At 36.0% G+C, this 22,860-nt stretch overlaps 2 protein-coding genes across 3 annotated transcripts in view; one reads left to right on the forward strand and one right to left on the reverse strand.

Moving 5' to 3' along the window:
* RGS7 (regulator of G protein signaling 7) overlaps window positions 1–22,860 on the forward strand; it is a gene marked incomplete at its 5' end in the record, with an annotated part of 604,742 nt that overhangs the window by 508,815 nt on the left and 73,067 nt on the right. The window contains 3 exons of one of the 2 annotated variants that reach the window (XM_082833652.1): window positions 9,363–9,427; window positions 10,289–10,365; window positions 10,472–10,553. The exons of the other annotated variant lie outside the window; for it this stretch is intronic. Of the exons in view, the coding sequence (XP_082689778.1) occupies window positions 9,363–9,427; window positions 10,289–10,365; window positions 10,472–10,553 (224 nt within the window). The remainder of the gene's footprint in view (window positions 1–9,362; window positions 9,428–10,288; window positions 10,366–10,471; window positions 10,554–22,860) is intronic. 2 annotated transcript variants of the gene reach the window in all.
* Window positions 14,905–15,658, reverse strand: LOC309957517 (guanine nucleotide-binding protein G(s) subunit alpha-like). The gene has a single exon (XM_082832798.1). It carries the CDS (start codon window positions 15,599–15,601, stop codon window positions 15,329–15,331), a length of 273 nt encoding a protein of 90 aa, XP_082688924.1. The 5' UTR covers window positions 15,602–15,658; the 3' UTR covers window positions 14,905–15,328.

Below are 22,860 nucleotides of genomic sequence, written 5' to 3' on the forward strand. Positions count from 1 at the left end.
CATGAAGAGATACCCTCAGGAATGTTGCATATACATTACAATCTCTTTCACCAACTGCTGAAAACATTTTAGATATTTTGTTAAAATCACGGTGGCCTGTACATTAAGTTTCTTCAGGAGAGAGTGTAAATTATATCCAATTAGGAAATTACATCATATCAATTTTGTTTTTCAATTTTCAATTTTGTAAATTTTGAAAATTAATAATTTTTAAAATCAGTTATTTTGTAATCTACATATGAAAATTACTAATATTAATAGAAAAATAAAATTACCATAGTAGATTATAGAGAGAAGTGTTCTAAAATCTATCCTAGGTTTTTAGTGTTTGTAGTAATATTAGCATCATTCCAAGGTTGGTCTCTCCTTTCCCATGACTTTCATACAGGAAATCTTAGAGGGCAGAAATTGAATAAATAGCATCAGTGTTTTCAGTGGCCTCAGATTTTTTGTATAAGTTATTTCCTCACTGATATCAGCTGGATTTCATTATCAAAAACTGAAGGTGGTACAGATTAGTGCAAAAGTTGTATTTATAAGGGATCCCCCAGGGCTAGCCTTACAAAAAGTGATATTTGACACTCTTTATCCAATGGATTTATTTGGCATCTAGAATTGATAGAGTTTATCTTGAATTTTATGAGACTCAAATACCATATGTTATGGAAAATTACAAAAATATTCTGAAAATGAGACTTTCCAGAGGGCTCTGAATAACTTTTTTGTTTTTGGTTGGTCATATTTTGTTTATTTTAATTTAATTTTTATTGTATATTGGAGTACAGTTGATTTACAATATTGTCTTAGTTTCAGATGTACAGCAAAGTGATTCAGTTATACACATACAAATATCCATTCTTTTTCAGATTCTTTTCCATATAGGTTATTACAGAATATTGAGTAGAGTTCCCTGGCTATACAGTAGGCCCTTGTTGATTATCTATTTTATATATAGTAGTGTGTGTATGTTAATCCCAAACTCCTAATTTATCCCTCCCCACCACCTTTCCCCCTAGTAACCATAAGTTTGTTTTCAAAGTCTGTGAGTCTGTTTTGTAAATAAGTTCATTTGTATCATTTTTTTTGATTCCACATATAAGTGGTATCATGTGATATTTGTCTTCCTCTGTATGACTTATTTCACTTAGTATGATAATCTCTAGGTCCATCCATGTTGATGCAGATGGCATTATTTCATTCTTTATTATGGCTGAGTAGTATTCCATTGTATATACGTACAAAATCTTTTTTATCCATTCTGCCTTCGATGGGCATTTAGGTTGCTTGCATGTCTTGACTATTGTAAATAGTGCTGCAGTGAACATTGGGGTGCATGTATCTTTTCGAATTATGGTTTTCTCTGGGTATATGCCCAGAAGTGGGATTGCTGGATCATATGGTAGTTCAATTTTTAGTTTTTTAAGGAACCACCATACTGTTCTCCATAGGGAGTGTCCCAATTTACATTCCCGCCAACAGTGTAGGAAGGTTCTGTTTTCTTCATACCCTCTCCAGCATTTATTGTTTTTAGACTTTTTGATGATGGCCATTCTGACTGTTGTGAGATATTACCTCATTGTAGTTTTGATTTGCATTTCTTTAATAATTAGCTATGTGGAGCATCTTTTCATGTGCTTTTTGGCCATCTGTATGTCTTCTTTGGAGAAATGTCTATTTAGGTCTTCTGCCCATTTTGTTTGTTTGTTTGTTGTTTTTTTAATTGGAGTATACTTTTTTTACACTGCTGTGTCAGTTTCTGCTGTACAGCAAAGCGACTCAGCCATACATATACATATATCCCCTATTGTTTGGATTTCCTTCCCATTTAGGTCACCACAGAGCACCAAGTAGAGTTCCTTGTGCTACACCGTAGGTTCTCATTAGTCATCTATTTTATACTTAGTAGTGTATATATGTCAATCCTAATCTCCCAATTCATCCCCCCCCCCTTCACCCTTGGTATCCATATGTTTGTGTCTCTAATTTCTGCTTTGCAAGTAAGATCATCATTACCATTTTTCTTGATACCACATATATGTGTTAATATACGATATTTGTTTTTCTCTTTCTGACTTACTTCACTCTGTATGACAGTCTCTAGGTCCATTAATGTCTCTGCAAATGACATAGTTTTGTTCCTTTTTATGGCTGAGTAATATTCCATTGTATATATGTACCACATCTTCTATATCCATTCCTCTGTTGATGGACATTTATGTTGCTTCCATGTCCTGGCTATTGTAAATAGTGCTGCAGTGAATATTGAGGAGCATGTGTCTTTTTGAATTATGATTTTTTCAGGGTATATGCCCAGTAGTGGGATTGCTGGGTCATATGGTAGTTCTATTTTTAGTTTTTTAAGGAACCTTCATACTGTTCTACATAGTGGCTGTATCAATTTACATTACCACCAACAGTGCAAGAGGGTTCCCTTTACTCTACACCATCTCCAGCATTTATTCTTTGTAGATTTTTTGATGATGGCTATTCTGAATAGTGTGAGGTGATACCTTGTTATAGTTTTGATTTGCACTTCTCTAATAATTAGTGATGTTGAGCATTTTTTCATGTGTTTTTTGGCCATCTGTATGTCTTCTTTGGAGAAATGTCTATTTAGGTCTTCTGCCCATTTTTTGATTGGGTTCTTTGTTTTTTTGATGTTGAGCTGCGTGAGCTGTTTGTATATTTTGGAGATTAACCCATTGTCAGTCACTTCATTTGCAAATATTGTTTCCCATCCTCTGGGTTGTCTTTTTGTTTTGTTTGTGGTTTCCTTTGCTGTGCAAAAGCTTGTAAGATTATTAGGTCTCATTTGTTTATTTTTGTTTTTATTTTCATTACTTTAAGAGGTGGATCCAAAAAGATATTGCTGTGATTTATGTCAAAAATTGTCCTACCTATTACTTCCTCTAGGAGTTTTATAGTATTCAGTATTCCATTTAGATCTCTAATGGATTGGTGTCTTGGATTCCTTTTATTTCTTTTTCTTCTCTGATTGCTGTGGCTCAGACTTCCAAAACTATGTTGAATAAAAGTGTGGAAATCTTTGTCTTGTTCCTGATCTTAGAGGAAATGCTTTCAGTTTTTCACCATTGACTATGATGTTACCTGTTGGTTTGTCATATATGGCCTTTATTATGTTGAGGTACATTCCCTCTATGCCCACTTTCTGGAGAGTTTTTAATCATAAATGGGTGTTGAATTTTGTCAAAAGAATTTTCTGCATGTATTGAGATGATCATTTGTTTATTTTTGGTTTTATTGCCATTACTCTAGGATATGGCTCGAAAAAGATATTGCTGTGATTTATATCAAAGAGTGTTCTACCTATGTTTTCCTCTAATAGTTTTATAGCATTCAGTCTTACATTTAGGTCTTTAATCCATTTTGAGTTTGTTTTTTGTATGGTGTTAAAGAAATTTCTAATTTCTTTTTTTACATGTAGCCGTCTAGTTTTCCCAGCACCACTTATTGAAGAGACTGTCTTTTCTCCATTGTATGTTCTTGCTTCCTTTGTCATAGATTAATTGACCATAGGTGCATGGGTTTATTTCTGGGCTTGCTGTCATGTTTCATTGATCTATATTTCTGTTTTTGTGCCCATACCATACTGCTTTGATTGCTGTAGCTTTGCAGTATAGTCAGAAGTCAGGGAGCCTGATTCCTCCAGCTCCACTTTTCTTTCTCAAGATTGCTTTGGCTATTCAGGGTCTTTTGTGTTTCAATACAAATTTTAAGATTTTTGTTCTAGTTCTGTGGAAAATGCCATTGGTAATTTGACAGGGATTGATTGAATCTGTAGATTGCCTTGTGTAGTACAGTCATTTTGACAATACTGATTCTTCCAATTCAAGAACATGGTATATCTTTACATCTGTTTGTGTCATCTTCAGTTTCTTTCATCAGCATCTCATAGTTTGGGGAGTACAGGTATTTTGTCTTCTTAGGTAGGTTTATTCCTAAGTATTTGATTATTTTTCATGCAATAGTAAATGTGATTGTTTCTTTAATTTCTCTTTCTGATCTTTTGTTGTTGTTGTATAAAAGTGGAACAGATTTCTGTGTATTAATTTTGTATCCTGCAACTTTACTGAATTCATTGATTACCTCTAGCAGTTTTCTGGTAGCATCTTTAGGATTTTCTATGTATAGTATCATGTCACCTGCAAACAGTGACAATTTTCCTTATTCTTTTCCAATTTGGATTACTTTCATTTCTTTTTCTTCTCTGATTGCCATGGCTAGGACTTCCAAAACTATGTTGAAGAAAAGTGGTGAGAGTGGAAATCCTTGTCTTGTTCCTGATCTTAGAGGAAATGCTTTCAGCTTTTCACCATTGAATATGATGTTACCTGTAGGTTTGTCATATATGGCCTTTATTATGTTGAGGTATGTTCCCTCTATGCCCACTTTCTGGAGAGTTTTTATCATAAATGGCTGTTGAATTTTGTCAAAAGCTTTTTCTGCATCTATTGAGATGATCATATGGTTTTTGTTCTTCAAACTGTTAATGTACTGTATCACACTGATTGATTTGTGGATATTAAAAAACACTTGCACGCCTGAAATAAATCCCATTTGATCAAAATCCCATTTTGATCCTTATAAGGTATTGTTGGATTCAGATGGCTAATATTTTGTTGAGGATTTTTGTGTATATGTTCATCAGTGATATTGACCTGTAGTTTTCTTTTTTTGTGATATCGTTTTCTGGTGTTGGTATCAGGGTGATGGTGGCCTCATAGAATGAATTTGGGTGTTTTCCTTCCTCTGCAATTTTTTGGAATAGTTTCAGAAGGATAGATGTTAACCCCTCTCTAAATGTTTGATAGAATTTGCCTGTGAAGCCATTTGTTCCTGGCCTTTTGTTTGTTGTGATTCACAGTTTCAATTTCAGTGCTTGTGATTGGTCTATTCATATTTTCTATTTCTTCCTGATTCAGTCTTGGGAGATTGTACTTTCTACAAAATTGTCCTTTTCTTCTAGGTTGTCCATTTTATTGGTGTATAGTTGCTTGTAGTAGTGTCTTATGGTCCTTTGTATTTCTGTAGTGTCTGTTGTAACTTCTCCTTTTTCATTTCTAATGTTACTGATTTCAGTCCTCTCCCATTTTTTCTTGATGAGTCTGGCTAAAGGTTTATCAGTTTTGTTTATCTTTTCAAAGAACCATCTTTTAGTTTCATAGATGTTTTCTTAGTCTGTATTTAATTTATTTCTGCTCTCATCTTTATGTTTTCTTTCTTCTACTAACTTTGGGATTTTTTAGTTCTTCTTTCTCTAGTTGATTTGGTATAGGTTTAGGTTGTTTATTTAAGATTTCCCTTGTTTCCTGAGGTAAGATTGTATTGCTATAAACTTCCCTTTTAGAACTGCTTTTGCTGCACCCCATAGGATTTTGATCGTCATGTTTTCCTTGTCATTTGTCTCTAGGTATTTTTTAATTTTCTCTTTGATTTCTTCAGTGATCCATTGATTGTTTAGTGACATAATATTTCACCTCCACGTGTTTCTGTTTTTTTTCTTGTGGTTGATTTCTAATGTCATAGCCATGTGGTCAGAAAAGATATTTGATATGATTTCAATTTTCTTAAATTTATAGAGGCTTGCTTTGTGGTCCAGCATGTGTTCTATCTTAGAGAATGTTCCATGTGTACTTGAGAAGAATGTGTATTCTGCTGCTTTTGGATGGAATGTTTTATAAATATCAATTAAGGCCATCTAGTCTAATGTGTCATTTAAGGCCTTATTGTGTTTCCTTATTGATTTTCTGTCTGCGTGTTCTCTCCATTGATGTAAGTGAGGTGTTAAAGTCCCCCACTGTTATTCTGTTACTGTTGATTTTTTCTTTAATGCTGTTAGCATTTGCCTTCTATATTGAGATCCTCCTATGTTGGGTGAACATAAATTTGCAATTGTTTTGTCACCTTCTTGGATTCATCTCTTGATCATTATATGGTGTCCTTCTTTGCCTCTTGTAACAGTCTTTATTTTTACATCTATTTTGTCTGATATGAGTATTGCTACTCCAGCTTTTTTTTTTTAATTCCATTTGCATGGAATATCTTTTTCCATCCCCTCACTTTCAGTCTGTATGTGTCCCTAGATCTGAAGTGGGTCACTTTTACACAGCATATATACAGGTCTTGTTTTTGTATCCATTCAGCCAGTCTATGCCTTTCTTTGTAGTATTTAATCCATTTACATTTAAGGTAACTATCAATATGTATGTTCTTATTGGCATTTTGTTAATTGTTTTTGATTTCTTTAGGTAGGTCTTTTTTCTTCCCTTCCTATTTTGTTCTCTTCTCTTGTGATTTGATGAGTATCTTTAGTGTTGTGTTTTATTATGTTTTTTCTTTTGTGTATGTATCGTAGATTTTTATGTGAGGTTCCCATGTGGTTTTTATTTAGCTATATATATATATATATATATATATATATATATATATATATTCATATATATATACACATATATATGTGTATATGTGTATATATATATATATATATATATATATATATATATATATATATATATATATATATATATATGAGATTTTTTCAAGTTGCTGGTCTCTTCAAATGCATTTCCAACATCCTGGATTTGTGCTCTCCTCATGATTGCTGGTTTTAATATCATATTTGCATGTGGATGATTTACAACCTTTACTGTATGTTTGCCTTTACTGGTGAACTTTCCCATTCGTAATTTTGTTTGTTTCTTTCTTTCTAGTTGTTGCCTCTTCTTTTCTGCCTAGAGAAATTCCTTTAGCATTTGTTGTAAAGCTGGTTTGGTGGTGCTGAATTCTCTTAGCTTTTGCTTGTCAGTAAAGCTTTTCATTTCTCCTCAAGTCTGAACGAGCGCCTTGCTAAGTAGAGTATTCTTATAGTTTTTTTCCTTTCATCATTTAAATATATCATGTCATTCCCTTCTGACCTGCAGAGTTTCTGCTGAAAAATCAGCTGATAGCCTTCCATTGTATGTTATTTGTTGCTTTTCCCTTGTTGCTTTTAGTATTTTCTCGTTGCTTTTAATTTTTGTTAGTTTGGTTAATATGTGTCTCTGCATATTCCTCCTTGGTTTTATCCTGTATGGGACTCTCTGTGCTTCCTGGACCTGAGTGAGTGTTTCCTTTTCCATGTTAAGGAAGTTTTTCTCCTATTATCTGTTCAAATATTTTCCCAGGTCCTTTCCTCTCTCTCTTCTCCTTCTGAGACCCCTATAATGCAAATGTTGGTACATTTAATGTTGTCCCAGAGCTCTCTGTGACTGTCTTCATTCATTTTCATTCTTTTTTCTTTATTCTTTTCCATGGCAGTGATTTCCACCAATCTGCCTTCCAGCTCACTTGTCTGTTCTTATGCCTCATTTATTCTGAAAATTATTCCTTCTAGTATATTTTTCATTTCAGTTATTTTATTGTTCATCTCTGTTTTTTGTTCTTTGAATTATCTACCGCTTTGTTAAACATTTCTTTTATCTTCTTGGTCTGTGCCTTCATTCTTTTTCTGAGATCTTGGATCATCTTTATGATCATTACTCCAAATTCTTTTTCAGGTAGATTGCCTATCTACACTTCACCTACTTGTTCTTCTGGGGTTTTATCTTGTTCCTTCATCTGGAACATATTTCTCTGCCATCTCATTTTGTCTAACTTTCTGTTTGTGGTCTCTGTTCTGTAGGCTGCAGGATCGTACTTCCTCTTGCTCCTGGTGTTTGCCCCCTGGTCGTTAGGTTCTTCCAGGGACTTGTGCAGGCTTCCTGGTAGGAGAGACTGGTGCCTGCCCACTGGTGGGGGGAGCTGGGTGTTGTCCCTCTGGTGGGCAGGGCCATGTCAACAGGTGTGTTCAGAGGAGGCTGTGAGCTCAGGACAACTTTTGGCAGCCTGTCTGCTGATGGGTGGGGCTGTGTTCTCACCTTGTTGGTTGTTTGGCCTGAGGCGTCCCAGTACTGGAGTCTGCAGGCTGTTGGGTGGGGTTGGGTCTCAGTGCCAAAATGGCAGCCTCCTGGAGAGCTCACACTGATGAATATTCCCTGGCCCTCCACTACCAGTGTCCTTGCCCTCACCATGTGCCACAGCCCACCCGTGCCTCCCCAGGAGACCCTCTAAGACTTGCAGGTAGATCTGGCCCAGGCTCCTGTGGAGTCACTGCTTTGTCCTGGATGCCAGGGCACATGAAACCTTGTGTGCACACTTCAAGAGTGGCGTGTCTGTTTCCCCCAGTCCTGTGGAACTCCTGCACTCAAGTCCCCTGGCCTTCAAAGCCCAATTCTCTGGTGGTTCCTCCTCCCGATGCCAGACCCTCAGACTGGGGAGCCTGACGTCTGGCTCAGAAGTCTCACGACTGTGGGAGAACTTCTGAGATATAATTGTTTTCCAGTTTGTGGGTTGCCCACCTGGTGGGTATGAGATTTGATTATATTGTGAAAATGCCCCTTCTCATGTGGCTTCCTGTTTGTCTTTGGATGTAGAATATCTTCTTTGGTAGGTTACAGTCTTTTTTGTCAGTGGTTGTTCTGAAGATAGTTGTGATTTTGGTATTTTGTGAGAGAGCTCCATTCCTTCTACTTCAACATCCTGTCTCCTCCCTTCTGAATGTCTTGATATTAACATGAGAGTCACTAATATTCCTGAAATCACTGAAGAAATTTGATTGTTCGATGGCAATGCTGCTGTCAACGTCCTCTTTCTATCTGTCATTTATCCTGTAAATCTTCTGCCCAGATGGACTTTGCCTGGTAATGGAGAAGACAGAGTCCTCAAGGAAAATAGAATTAAAAGGTTATTGGATTATAGTTAGGTCAGATGTATACTCTCCTCTCTCCTAGTGACAAAATGACTGATTGATGATTGATCCTTGTGGATTGCAGCAAAGAAGATTCTAAGAAGCCTTCGGTTTACATTAATAAATTATTTCAGTTGACAGTAGAATACGGAAATAACTAAATGTGCAAATAGTGATTCCCTCTTCATGCAATTCTTTTTTTAAAAATTGTTTTATTTGTATATCCAGATTTTAACATTCATTTGATCTTTTATTGAAAAGGCTTTATTTTTTTCCCCTTATATTTTGAGGAAGCTAAAATCGTGACAACTATTTAATGAAATAAAGTAAATGGTTACCAAGTTTCTAAACATATCTATTTTCTTATAACACCTTTTTATATTACCGCTATGTTTGAATTTCAGTAATGATGTTACAGATTACTTATTTTGTCCAAAAAAAGATAAAAAGAGAAAATTACAACTTGGGGAAAAATGACAAAGACCAACATGTCTTGGTTTATAATGCTCTATTTTTATTTTTAGTGTCTCAATGTAAATAAGCAGGTGAGAGATGATTGATTTTTTTTCCTTTACAGCGGTTTACCTCTGCAAAAGAACAATGCAAAACAAAGCAAGGCTGGAACTAGCTGACTATGAAGCTGTAAGTACCAAGGACTTCCTGACAAAGAAAGGTATAAAATGAGCAAGAATAAGGCCTACGGTCATTTCTGGGCACTCTTAACTTTCTACATTCATGGATCTTAGGGATCAGATTTCCAGGGAAGGGCAGCATAATGATTTAACATATCCCTTACTTGCTTATTTCCTCTCATCATTCACACTGAGGATGGTGAAATTCTAAATACACAGACTCAGAGAAGAAGGAGGAAGCATATCTTATTTGCTAAAATTGACTTAAATGTAAAAACTTATATATATGTATATATATATACTATATATAATGAAGATATCCAAACTTAGAGAATTATAGGGCATTTACACTGGGAAAATGGTTTTTGCAAAACCTTTATGTTGGTCACCATCCGCAGATTAAATTAATCTCATGTAGTTTGTTCAGATGGTTGCTATGTTCTGATTTACTAAACTTGAAGCACTGTCTACAACTGGGTAGTAGGGGGCTGAAGGTTTAAATTTTTCTCAGGAACTGGATAGACTGGTTGAATCAGTAGTAGAGAGTATTGCTTTCCTGTTCCTCAGTAAAATGAGCACAGGAAAATCCAATGGATTAGTCTTGAACACTTTTTTTATATAAGGTAAGTTTAGTATTTTTGATTTTTAGTTATATTCTCCAACATTAATATTCATAATAGGTTTTCCTGTGTCCTCTATGACTGTTAATATGAGTATTAGCTGCGTTCAGTGAGCATGACTTATCATTCCAAGTACACTTACTCCTTTAGAAATTCTGATTTGTTTTTTTGGTAAATACATATGGTAGATAAACTAGAAGGGAGTCGTAAAGCTGAGGGCCAGAATGTCTTCACCGTGGTATATTTTTCAGGAGAGCTTGGCCAGGCTGCAGAGGGCATTTGCTCGGAAGTGGGAGTTCATTTTTATGCAAGCAGAAGCACAAGCAAAGTGAGTCCTTGTGAGTCTTTTGGAAGATTTGTCCAAGTTGTGGCCTTTTGTCCAGAGAGGCACTATAATTAACACTACTTATTATTCATTATTATGATATTAACAGGGTGGACAAGAAGAGAGACAAGATTGAAAGAAAGATCCTTGATAGTCAGGAGAGAGCATTCTGGGACGTACACAGACCCGTGGTAAGCAAGAGCACCAACATTGTCTAACTTCATAATCTCAGCCTTTGGAAAGTAAAGGAAGAATGCAGAATGCAGTAACTCCATCACTTGTCCCAAAGTCTTGGTGAATTATTTAAGAAAAGATTGCCACTTTTGTGTAAGATGACTAGAGTTCAATAGTATAATATTTTTTAAAACTATGCATTTTTCTAACATGACATTACTTGCTTGCTCATTCTTTGCTTTTGAGGTGCTTGATACTTTCATACACTTGAAAGAAAGAAGACTGCAACAAAGCAGTTTTGCATGGCTTATGATCTACATTTTTCTGGATTGATAGTAAAAGTATTAGTCAAAATGTTGTTCCTCCACTAATTTTTCTTTTTAAAACTTACTAACAACATGCTTTGAATGTCAACTTTCATGGAAACATTTTAGGTGGCTCAGTTTCAGTTCAGCTCATACTTCTAATGATGTAACTGGTCATTGAATCTACATACAGTAACTTAGCTGGTTTTCTTAAATAGTAATGTTAAACCATGTGAGTCAGAGTAACAAATAACAAATGTCCTTGATTAATACCAGAAAACTTTGTGTAAGGAATTAAACAGTGGTTATGAGCATTCATAAGAAAGCATGTCTACTCTCATATAGCATATTTTGATGCTAGGTCTTTGTTTTCTATATATTTCTTTAAACACAGACCTAGAGAATAATATTTACATATTATTATTAAATAACAGGATCACAGCATGAGACAAATCAAGATTCTTTGAGAATATCTTAAAATTTTCTTCTCAACTACCTTTAGAAACTGACCAAAATAGGTCTGTTTTCCAAAGGTTTGTATATATATCTGTATCTATACCTATATACATATAGTTATGGATATATATTGATATATATTTAAATTTTAGATAGTAATGCAGTTGTTAAATTTCATATGGAATTTTTGGAATTCAAAAAAATTAGAACTGAGCTTTAACTGTCTTTCCTACTCAAAATTCAGCTTGAGTTTTATTACTCATGGTATAAAGGATTGTGAGGCCACATGCATAAGTATTGCAAGGATATGAAGTAGGATTTTTCCTCGCTTGTTTGTTTGTTTTAAGCCATCTCTAGAAACTGGTTAATACATTATGTTCTCATGTTTCTCCACTTTATGCCCCTGGACATCTGGTGGCCCATCTCTAGCCTAGTTTAACTTTGATGGCCTATATCCTCCTGGCAACCCAAGAGGACTCACTCCATGCCGGTTCCCCTACACTGCCCACATCAATTCTATAGCAAAAACTCATGTTCTCCCAGCATGTCGATTGATCTCACCTCAACACACTCCCCTGCTCCATCCCCCAAGAATTACTCAGCCAATCCCTTGCCTTCTATGTGCCCTGTTGGAAGCAGAACCTGTTCACAGTTGTTCTTTGCTCTAACCAGTGTAAGTCAGGCTCCAGTCCTCTGTGTCTCCACAGAGCAAGAAGCACATATGAGTGCTCTCCAAGGGGTCACCTGCTATACCCCTCATTAGGCTTTCAATTAGAAAGTCATCCAAAGGAGCACCTGGAGGCAGAAACCACCCTGAAGCCATTAGTTCCATGTCCCTTATTCAATTTGTGGATGCTTATGAGGGGCTTTATAACACTTAAAATGAACATGTTATGCAATACTTGGTTATTGTTTATTTTCTAGAGGGAAAAAAATAGAGTTTTGGGTTATCTGTATGCCTCTGAGAATGGAATGCACCTAATCCAACCCTACCTTCAACTATTTATTTTTTACATTACAACTCTGTATCCCATTTAAAAAGAAAAAAAATTTTTTGCAGTGGTCCCAGGTGCATGTGAAGTGATGACACTTGTCTGGAGGCCATGTCAGACACACAGGTCCTGCCTCGTATCTGGTTTTTAGAGTTCTGGGTCCTTAGTGAGAGTTAATACAGAGATGATGCTGGCAGGGACATTAGCAGCAAGACGCTCCTATAAGAGCTTTTAATGGCTATTTCCCCAGCACAATGCATAAGCTATATCTCTATTCATTGGCTGTAGTGTTAACTAAACAATGATAAGAAGAGCTTTCTAAGATAACCATACCTCCAAAAAGTGTCCTTATTTTTATTTTGGTTTTGAAAAAGTCTTATTACGAAAATATGAACACACTACTACAAGTTTTTAAACTGTAGAAATTAGTATTCTCATTAGAATAAAAATCTCTACTCAGATTTAATAGATTCATAACACAATTTATATTTTCCTGAACTGCTTTAGCTTTATTACTATATAAAGTATCTTTATTTTCAAAAACCAGAAATGAAGTTATCCTATCAGTACTATTTGTTGAATTTTTTTCATTTTATTTCTTCTTGCATAATCCTACTGTTAAACCTTTCCAAAAAATGTAGCAGAGAGCAATTAATCCTTATAAAGCTTTTACTAATTCAAGTAAAGGTGATGTGCTACATTGCATTTTGTTTGGTTTGCTTTGATTTGATCTGGCTTGATGCTGCCATTTATTTAGTTAAAATAGGTTGGAAACCATTAGCCAAAAGTGTAGTAGGGAAGAGGAAATCTCAAAAAGAAGCTCAGAATCTTTAAAGTATACTTAAATTTAATGTAAAATATTATATTACATGAACTTAGAGATGTAGAAAATATATGCAGTGTGATTTAGTTTTTTTAAATGCCGTCACTTAACGCAGTATACTCATTTTATTGCATTTAATACCTTTATGAAATAAATTTAGCTTCTTTAAGCATGTCCGTGTTTACTCCAGAAAAAAAATTAAGGTCTTAACACTGAAAAGGACTCTTCAGTTGTCAAGGACTCCAGACAGAATTGCCACACACTAACTACTCAAGATGATAGTAGGGGAAATACACCAAATTGTAGCAAATGTCAAAGATAATTTGGGATTTGGGTTAACTTGTGTATTTAGTGTTTTGATACTTTTATGAAGCCTCTTCAAGGGCTAATGAATTCTTAGTCTATATTAATTGAATTTGAGCAACTAGTTAAATTGAAATAAAAATTCTGTTTGCCACACTGCTGAAGGGTTTCATTGATACTAACTTCCTAGTACTTGTTTTAATATTATCAGATCATGGTCTTTTGAAGAGCAGGAGTTTGTCTGAAATTTTATATACATTTTTGTAAATTTTTCTTTGAATAAATTAGTTTGGAGCAGTCTGGTGAAGTGTGTGTGTGTGTTGTGTGTGTGTGCACACGCACACAAAAATACATTAAAATTTGGAGTTTAAAAGTTTCTGAAGAAGAGGTTATAGATTTGCATAAGAAGTTTAAGGAGTTCCATAAGATTCAAAGTTTTTGTAACCTATTGAGTTATATCAGAGTGATTTTGAGGCCCAATAACAGAAAGGAGCAATGAGATTCTTAAAATACAATCATCATGGAGCAAAATAAAGAAGTCCAGTGGACTGGCCTTTCAAAATATAATGGTGCTGATGCTCTGGGTCCGAGGGGTGAAGAGCAACCAAACTTGTTCCACACAGCCCTGCTGTGGAGCCAGTTTATATCCTTTGCACAGACTTCGTTTTTGTTTTGTTTGTCTGTTACATTTTTTTTGGCTTTATTGAGGTGTAATTGACAAACTAAATTGTAAGATATTTAAATTGTACAATATGGTGATTTTTTATACATATTCATTGTGAAAGGTTTCCCACCATTGAGTTAACACTGACTGAGAGTTGATCTAAAGAGATGTAGTGTAGGGAATTTAGGCCAATTTAATTCTGGGCACATTCAGATGTGTGCATTGCAAGGTGGAGTCAATATACCTTGGAAATCCACAGTGACCTGGTGGGAGCACTGAGACAGTACTTTGAGAGAGTACTGTGGGGGTACATTATTTATACCACAAACTATAAAGTATAAGACCACAATTATAAATATTCTTGCAGATACACTATGACAGGCACCACCTTGACACATTTTTTTTTTCAAAGAAGATGTTGGGGGTAGGAGTTTATTAATTAATTTATTTATTTTTGCTGGGTTGGGTCTTTGTTTCTGTGCGAGGGCTTTCTCTAGTTGTGACAAGCGGGGGCCACTCTTCATTGCGGTGCACGGGCCTCTCACTATCACGGCCTCTCTTGTTGCGGAGCACAGGCTCCAGATGCACAGGCTCAGTAGTTGTGGCTCACGGGCCTAGTTGCTCCGCGGCATGTGGGATCCTCCCAGACCAGGGCTGGAACACGTGTCCCCTGCATTAGCAGGCAGATTCTCAACCACTGCGCCACCAGGGAAGGCCTTGACACATTTTTATTGGGGGTTGGAGAGAACCTGGTATTTGGTCAAGGTACAGGTCTTTTTTTTTTTTTTTTTTTTTTTTTTTTTTTGCTGAGACATGCAGATAATTTTTATTTATCACATATGTTAATACTCATTTCTACTTGTAGAACAGAGTCACAGATAGACGAGCAGGCTGTTAGTAGGTATTAGAAGGGTTCAGGGGTCTAGCATAGCATCTAGTACACAGTAGGTGGCTCGGTAAAGATGTGTCGTAGCTCTCAAATGCCAACTTTTGGTACAGTAAACTGTCAATCACTTTTTATGTAGATGCCTTGGATAGTTGATACACTACATTTTTGTCAATTAGGGATCTTTTTTTTTTTTTTTGGTTTTTTTTTGTTGTTGTTGTTATCTTTAGAGGTTAGGTGGTAGGGCCCCCTCCCCCCTCCCCAACAGAATAGTATTCTTATTAGAAGTTCCTAAGACGGGCAATTCCAGCATGCAAAGTGTGATAGAACATAGCCGGGAAGATGAGACACTGAAGCCATCATCTAGGGGTAATGTTGTCCATCGCTGTTGCTCCTTGCGGCCTGCGGGTCCTCTTCGCCGCCCTCTCCATTAAACCGATTAACATGCAGGATCCTCATTTGCTTCACGATGGTGCTTTTACCAGATTCTCCAGCACCCAGCAGCAGCAGGCGGTGCGTGGCCCGGTAGACCTGCTTGTCCTTCTGCAGCTGCTTCTCGATCTTTTTGTTGGCCTCGCGCTGCGCCTTCTCCTCGTTGCGCTGGTCCTCGGTCTTACTGTTTCCGAGGCAGCCCATGGCGGCGGCGGCGGCGGGGCGCGGGGCGCGGCCGGGCTGCTGCGGCGGCGGCGGCGGCGGCGGCGGCGGCGGGGCCGGGCGCGGGCGGCCTCACGCGGGCGGAGAGGGCCGGGGCAGCCGGGCGGGCGGGCCGGGCGCGGGCTCGGCTCCTCGGGGAGGAGCGCGCGGGGCGGACTGCGGACCGCGCGGGGAGGGTGGTGTCGGTCTGACCGAGCCGAGCGCGCGGCTCCCGGCCCCTCGAGCCGAAGCCGAGGGGTCTGATGGCCGCCGCGGACCGAGGCGGACCAGAGCAGGAGCTGCGGGAGCTGCTGGTACAGGTCTTTTTAAATTTTTTATTGAAGTATAACATACATACTAGAAATGCAAACCAAAATCACAATGAAATAGCACCTCACACCGGTTAGAATGGCTGTTCTAAAAAGAGAAGAAATAACAAGTGTTGGTGAGGATATGAAGCAAAAGTAATTCTTGTGCACTGGGAATTCTTGGTGGGAATGTAAATTGGTACAACCACTATGGAAACAGTATGGAGGTTTCTCAAAAAATTAAAACTAGAATTCCACTTCTGGGTATTTATCCGAAGTAAATAAAAACACAAACTTCAAAAGACATATGCACCCTCATGTTCAATGCAGCATTATTTACAATAGCCAAGACATAGATGTGACCTAAGTGTCCATTGATGGATGAGTGAATTAAAAAAATGTGGGACACAGGCATACCTCAGCGATATTGTAGGTTCAGTTCCCAACCACCTACAAAATTTTGGTGGTGTATATAAAAGTTGTGTTTACATGATACTGTAGTCTATTAAGTGTTCAGTAGCATTACATCTAAAAAACAATGCCTTAATTTTAAAATACTTTGTTGCTAAAAAATGCTAACCATCATTAGAACCTTCAGCAAGTCATAGTAATAACATCAAAGATCACAGTTCACCATAACAAATATAATAATAACGAAAAAGTTTGAAATATTGTGAGAATTACCAAACTGTGACTCAGAGACACAGAGGGAGCAAATGCTGCTGGAAGAATGGCGCTGACAGACTTACTTGGGTTGCCACAAATCCCTTCGATTTGTAAAATGATGCAATATCTGCAAAGCACAATAAAGAGAAGTGCGATAAAATGAGGTGTGCCTGTATGTATGTATGTATGTATGTGTGTGTTTGTGTATATATTTGTACATACATATACACATATATAATGGAATATTATTCAGCTATAAAATGAATGAAATCTTGCCATTTGTGACAATGTAGGTGGAACTTGAGGACATTATGCTAAGTGAAATAAGTTAGACAGAGGATGACAAATACCATATGAGGTCACTTATAGAGAGCCACGGGGTTGGGAGGGTGGGAGAAATGGTGTGAAAGGGGTGAAAAGGTACAGACTTCCAGTTATAAAAGAAGTAAGTCCTGGGGATGTAATGTACAGCATGTTGACTATAGTTAATAATACTGAAGGGTATATTGGAAAGTTGCTAGACAGTCGATTTAAAAAATATGCATCACAAGGAAAAAAATTTATAACTGTGTGGTGATGGATGTTATCTAGACTTATTGTGGTGATCATTTTACAATATATACAAATATTGAATCATTATATTGTACACCTGAAATGAATATAATGTTATATGTCAATTATATCTCAATAATAATTTTTTTTAATTTTTAGATTTTATTTTGGGTCTTTGTTGCTGTGCACGGGCTTTTTCTCTCTAGTTGTGGTGAGCGGGGACTACTCGTCATTGTGGTGCACAGGCTTCTCATTGCAGTGGCTTCTCTTGTTGCAGAGCACAGGATCTAGGCACGCGGGCTTCAATAGTTGCAGCACACAGGCTTCAGTAGTTGTGGCACACGGGCTTCAGTAGTTGTGGCACATGGGCTTAGTTACTCACAGGTATATGGGATCTTCCCGGACCAGGGATCAAACCTGTGTCCCCTGCACTGGCAGGTGGATTCTTAACCACTGCACCACCAGGGAAGTCCTGCTCAACAATAATTTTTTAAAGTATAACATACATACAGAAAACTACACAAAGCATAAGTGCACAATGAATTTTCATGAAATGAACACAGCCAAATCACCAGGATCCCAGAGCCCTACTAGTGACCATTCCAGTCACTACTCCCTAGGTCAATGGTAACTTCTCATACCATAGATAAATTTGCCTACTTTTAATCTTTATATAAATGGAATTATTAATATCACTCTTTTTATATTCAACATCTTTTGAGATTCTTTCATATTATTGCATGTAGTTGTAGTTTGTTTATTCTCATTACTGTATTAGTATTCTATTATGTGAGAGTAGAGGATTTTATTATATACTGATGTTAAATTAACTTCCACAATGTTACTACTCCATTATTTTATCCATAATTTTGATATTCAATTTATTATTTTCACTAACTTGTTATGTTCATGATTCAACTTAAGTTACTCCAGACTTTTGTTTATCACACAAAACCATCAACTCAATCTCTTTAATTTAGGTTCAAAAGCAATGCAGACCTCAAAATAAAATAGAAAAACAAGGTGAATGATAGTGTATCATATGGTATTATATATAATAAAAGAGTAATCTTTTGTTATATATAGAACTCATACATCAATGAGAAAATGTCAAAGAAGTAAAAAATGTAATGGAAAACATTTATATTTTTACCTATTAAGTTTGCAAAGAATTTTTAAAAGGTAATATCATAACCATATATTTGCATACAATCTTACCGTCTTAGGTCCAAAGGCCCATTTTAATTCTTTGTTTGTTGGGAGAGGCATAAGTAAGTAGATAGGTAGGTAGCTGGATAGATAGGAAGATAGATAGATGTTAGATGATAGATAGATAGATAGATAGATGATAGAAAGATAGAGGAACAGGCAGACATGTGTAGAAAAAAGACTGAAAAGATATATACACAAATATCAACAATAGTTATTTATGAATGTTGAAATTCTGTTGATTTTCTTCCTTTTGCTAATCTGTTTTAAAATTAAAATTTAATGAATGTTTAGATATACAGCAAGAAAAATCAATAATAGTTTTAAAAAGTGAATAAGGACTTCCAGTCCAGCATATAAAGAACTTGGAAGTTGTCACTCCCATTCTCACAATAAGAAAAAAAGCTGAATAAACTGAAAATCAACAATTTTTCTTAGATTCGTCTCAGAATGAGGTCACTGGGCAAAATACTTAGTCCCCAAAACTGGAGAGACAGACAGGCAAATACAACTTACCAGAACAGAAGCCCAAGAGCAGAAACCTCTGAGGAACCAATGCTGGGGTAAGAAATCCTAAACTGTAATCAACAAATTGCTGGAAGTTCAGAGTAGACAGACTTGAGCTGAGTCTTAAGGGGACACCACACAGTTTTGTGAGTTTTACCTCCAGGAACCCTACCAGATTCTCACAGTGAAGTTTGAAGAAAAATCCCTTTGTACATCTCTCAGGGGAAGGGGAAGAGAAACTATTTTGAAATACACTCAGGATATTCTCTTCTTCTTAACAAGACCTGTCTTTAAGAGAAACTGATCAGGGTTGTACCAAAGCCACAACATGAAGGAAGGGAAATACCCAACTTCAACCCTGGTCTTACCAAAATGAGGGGAAAAAAATCTGAGAGGAATTTGTAAAGGTCACAGCCCTGGGGCACACGCTCACTAAAAGATTGAGACCTAATCACAGGACTATAGGATGCTTCCCCTCTCCCTACACCTTACCACAACATTAACAGAGCCTAAATAACAAGAGGGAATTGCAAAGGAAAGAACTGCACATCTCAGGCCTTATTTAAGAAGCCTCAGGGAAACCCAAAGACAACTGGGAAGACAAAAACAAGGAAACCAGATGAAAGTTTAGCCTCTGATACAGCAAAAGAAAACAATAAATACAGCCTACCCCTAGCCAGATATACATAAAACCACACAATAAACACCTATTTATCTCAGTTTCTTTTACCCAGTACGTCATGTCTGGCTTTCAATTAAAAACTGCACATACAGTAAACGAAAATAAAAACAGCTCAGAGATACATTAAGCATCAGAATCAGACTCAAATATGGAAGAAATGTTGAAATTATGAAACCAAGGACTTGAAACAAGTAAGTATGATGAATGTGCTAATGGAAGAAGTGAACAGCATAAAAGAATAAAGAATAGAGGTACAATATAAGCAGAAGCACAGAAACTCTAAGAAAGAATCAAAAGGAAATGTTAGAATAAAAAAATACCATAACATAAATGAAGAATGCTTTTGATGTGCTCATCAATAGACTGGACATGGCCAAGCAGATGGTCAGTGAGCTTGAAGAAATGTCAATAGAAATTTCAAAAACTCAAGTGCAAAGAGGAAAAAGAGATTGAAAAAGACAGAATATCCAAGAGCTGTGAAATAATTGCTAAAGGTGTAACATACATGTAATAGGAATACCAGAAAGAGAAAGGAAGAGAAGAAATATCTGAAGCAGTGATGACCAATAGTTTCCAAAAATTAATACCAAACTGAGAACCGGAAGCTCAGAGAATATCAACCAGAGTAAATATCAAAAAATCTAAACCTAAGCATATCACATTCAAACTGCAGAAAATGAAGACAGAGTGAAAATCTTGAAAGAAGCCAGAGGAGCAAGATTAACAATTGCATCAGACTTCTCTTTAGAAATCATGCAAGCAAGAGAGAAGAGTGAAATATTTTGTGTTGAAAGAAAGAAAAAAAAACACCTTAGAATTCTATATCCAGCAAAATTATCCTCTGTAAGTGCAAGAGAAATGAAGTCTTTCTCAGACAAACAAAAAATGAGGGAATTTGTCATCAGGAGACTTATCTTGCAAGAAATGCAGAAAGAATGTCTTCAGAAAGAAAGAAATGGCATAGGTCAGAAACTCAGATCTAGTTTTTATTCTTAATTTAAAATAGTTCAAATAATAATAGCAACAGTGTATTCTGTGATTATAGATTAAGGGTAAGTGGAATGAATGAAAGCAGTGTTATAAGGTACAGAAGGGAGAAGGAATTGGGAATAATCTATTATAAGGTACTTGAATGGAGTAGTATTGTGTGATTTGAAAGAGTAGTTGGAGTAGATGTAAATGTATATTGCAAACCCAAGGGCAACCACTTAGAAAAGTTTAAAATGAAGTAGAATTGGTATGTTAAGAGAGGAGGAAAAATATGGAATTGTAAAAATTCTCAGTTGAAAACATAGAGGGCAGAAAAATAAAGAAAAGAAAAAGAAACTGAGCAATGGTGACAAATATCAATAGAAAACAATAAAAAATATGGTAGATATTAATTCAGCTATAAAAACTATCACTTTAAACAGCAGTGGCCTAAATATACCAATTAAAAGGCAGAGATTGTCAGAGTGAATAAAAAAGACCTAATTGTATATTAAGAAACTCACCTTAAATATAAAGACAGAGGTAAAAACTAAAAATAAAGTAAAGCAATGGAGAAAGTAAAGGGATGCTAACACTAGTCAAAAGATAGGTGGAGTAGCTATATTAATTTCAGATGAAGCCAGCTCCAGAGCAAGGAGAATTATCAGAGATGAGGAGCAACATTATGTAATGATAAAGAGATCAATTATTCATGAAGACATAATGTGTCAAATTATGACGTAATGTGTGTGCACAACAGAACATCAAAATATGAGACAAAAACTGATAAGAACTGCAAGGAGACATAGATGAATACACCATTATAGCTGTAGTCTTCAACACACCTCTGTCAGCAGTTGACCAGTCTAGCAGGCAGAAAATCAGTAAGGACATAATTGAACTGAAGAGCACCATCAATCAACTGGATTTAATTGATATCATAAAATACTTCATCCAATACAGCAGAATACACCTTCTCCTCAAATTCCCATGGAACACACTAAGAGAGACCACATTCTGGGCCACAAAACACACCTTACTAAATTTAAAAGGTTTTAATAGAAATTTTATGAGGTATTCCCAGACCACAGTGGAATTAAACTAGATATCAATAACAGAAACATAGATGGAAAACCACAAAATACTTAGAGTTAAGCAACACACTTCTAAATAACGTATGGGTCAAAAAGAAGTTTCAAGAATAATTTTAAAATATTTCAAACTAAATAAAAATACATGTTATCTAAATTTGTGGATGCAGTGAAAGCTGTGCTTGGAAATTTATACATATATGCATTGATGCATATGTTAGAAAACTCTAAAATCAATAATCTAAACTTTTACGTTAGAAAACTAGATAAACAAGGGCAAATTAAATCCAATTAAGCAGAAGAAAAGAAATAAGAATTAGAGCAGAAATTAATGAAATTGAAAACAGAAAACTGATAGAGAAATACAATCTGATAGAGAGCTGGTTGTTGGAAAAAATCAGTAAAGTTGATGAGCCTCTAGTCAGAAAGCGGACACAAGTTACTAATATCAGAAAAAAAAGAGGGACAATTACTACTGATCCCATGGACATTAAAATAAGAAAGGAATATTGTAAACAACTCTATGCCCACAAATATGAAAACCTACATGAAATGGACAAACTCTTTGCAAGGCACTATCTACCAAAACTCACCAAGAAAACAGTTAATATAAATATGCCTACATGTATAAATGAATAAGCCTGTATCTATTATTAAAGATAGCAGTCTATTCAACTAAATAAATTGAATCTATAAGAAATAACCTTCCAAAATAGAAAGCAACAGCCCAGATTAGTTCACTGATGAATTCTAGCAAACATTTACAGGAGAAATTATACCAATTCTTTACAATTTTTCATGAAAATAGCAGAGGGGCTACTTCCTAACTCAGTCTAGGAATCCAGCATTACCTTAATACTCAAACCTAACAAAGTCATTGCAAGAAAGGCAAACAATTTCTTTCATGAACATAGGTGCAAAATTTTTCAATGAAGTATGAGTATATCACATCCAACAATGTATAAAAAGAAGTATATGCCACAACTAAGTGGGATTTATTCCAGGTATACAAGGCTAGTTCAACATTCCATAGGCAACAGGCTAAAAATCATATGCTTATATCAATTTGACAAAATCCAACACCCATTCAATGATTAAAATTTTCAGCAAATTAGCAATAGAGGGGAACTTCCTCAACTTGATAAAGCACATTTACCAAAACCCTACAGCTAACATCATACTTAATTGTGAAATACTAGATGATTTCCCTCTGAGTTTAGGAACAAGGCAAGATGTTCCCTCTCACCACTCCTATTCAACATCTTACTGAAGGTCCTA

This window comes from Leucopleurus acutus, assembly GCF_964270905.1.
Source record: "Leucopleurus acutus genome assembly, chromosome: 2".
In the NCBI taxonomy this organism is placed as follows: Eukaryota; Metazoa; Chordata; class Mammalia; order Artiodactyla; family Delphinidae; genus Leucopleurus; species Leucopleurus acutus.

Excerpts from the sequence above, each read along its gene's own strand:
- LOC309957517 (XM_082832798.1), bottom strand. The coding sequence starts at position 15,601 with ATGGGCTGCCTCGGAAACAGTAAGACCGAGGACCAGCGCAACGAGGAG.